Consider the following 723-nt stretch of genomic DNA (forward strand, 5'->3'; position numbering starts at 1 on the left):
AAGGCCCCGGCCCTAGTTTTGAAAATTTTTTCCTAAAAAACGAAAAAAAAAAAAAAAAAAAAAAAAGGAAGACTTTTTAGCAACTGCCCAGATAAAAGTATCTGCTCAAACTTATGATGATAAATTTAGCAAGAAAAACACAAGTAAACCTGTGTACTAGTCGGCATGGTCTTCGAATCTTTTTCTTTATCTTTAGCTGGTTTATCCATCTCGCTGCTTCCCATTATTCAACCACCTTCAGAAGACCCTCAAATCATCCTAAACATCAACACTACTTGCATCACTGCCCAGATAAAAGTATCTGCTCAAACTTATGATGATAAATTTAGCAAGAAAAACACAAGTAAACCTGTGTACTAGTCGGCATGGTCTTCGAATCTTTTTCTTTATCTTTAGCTGGTTTATCCATCTCGCTGCTTCCCATTATTCAACCACCTTCAGAAGACCCTCAAATCATCCTAAACATCAACACTACTTGCATCATTTACAGTCCAAGAAAATTACCAAAACTACATATCGAACTTAAGCAGAAAACTAAAGAAAATCAAACATCCACAATTCTGATTGTTTACTTTGAACTATAATATGACAAAACCAAAGTTATAACCAAAACCTTTTCTTATAAAAATTCACTCAACTTTCTGCACCAGTACCCCCACAAAAACCAAATGTTTTTCCCTTTTCTCAAATGAAAACCTGATTGAGCAGAAATCGAGTTCCACG

The 723-nt window shown here is 34.9% G+C and overlaps 1 protein-coding gene across 2 annotated transcripts in view; it reads right to left on the bottom strand.

Annotated features, from left to right (window-relative positions):
* LOC21391270 (bZIP transcription factor 16) overlaps positions 1-253 on the bottom strand; it is a 6327-nt gene extending 6074 nt beyond the window's left edge. For both annotated transcript variants that reach the window (XR_002903197.1, XM_010090355.2), the window contains exon 1: positions 150-253. Coding sequence is in view for 1 of the 2 variants with exons in the window: in XM_010090355.2 (XP_010088657.1) it covers positions 150-224 (75 nt within the window). In the remaining variant the exon portion in view is untranslated. The remainder of the gene's footprint in view (positions 1-149) is intronic.
* Between the last annotated feature and the right edge of the window lie 470 nt (positions 254-723).

The sequence above is a fragment of the Morus notabilis genome, unplaced genomic scaffold (genome assembly GCF_000414095.1).
Source record: "Morus notabilis unplaced genomic scaffold, ASM41409v2 Scaffold465, whole genome shotgun sequence".
NCBI lineage: Eukaryota > Viridiplantae > Streptophyta > Magnoliopsida > Rosales > Moraceae > Morus > Morus notabilis.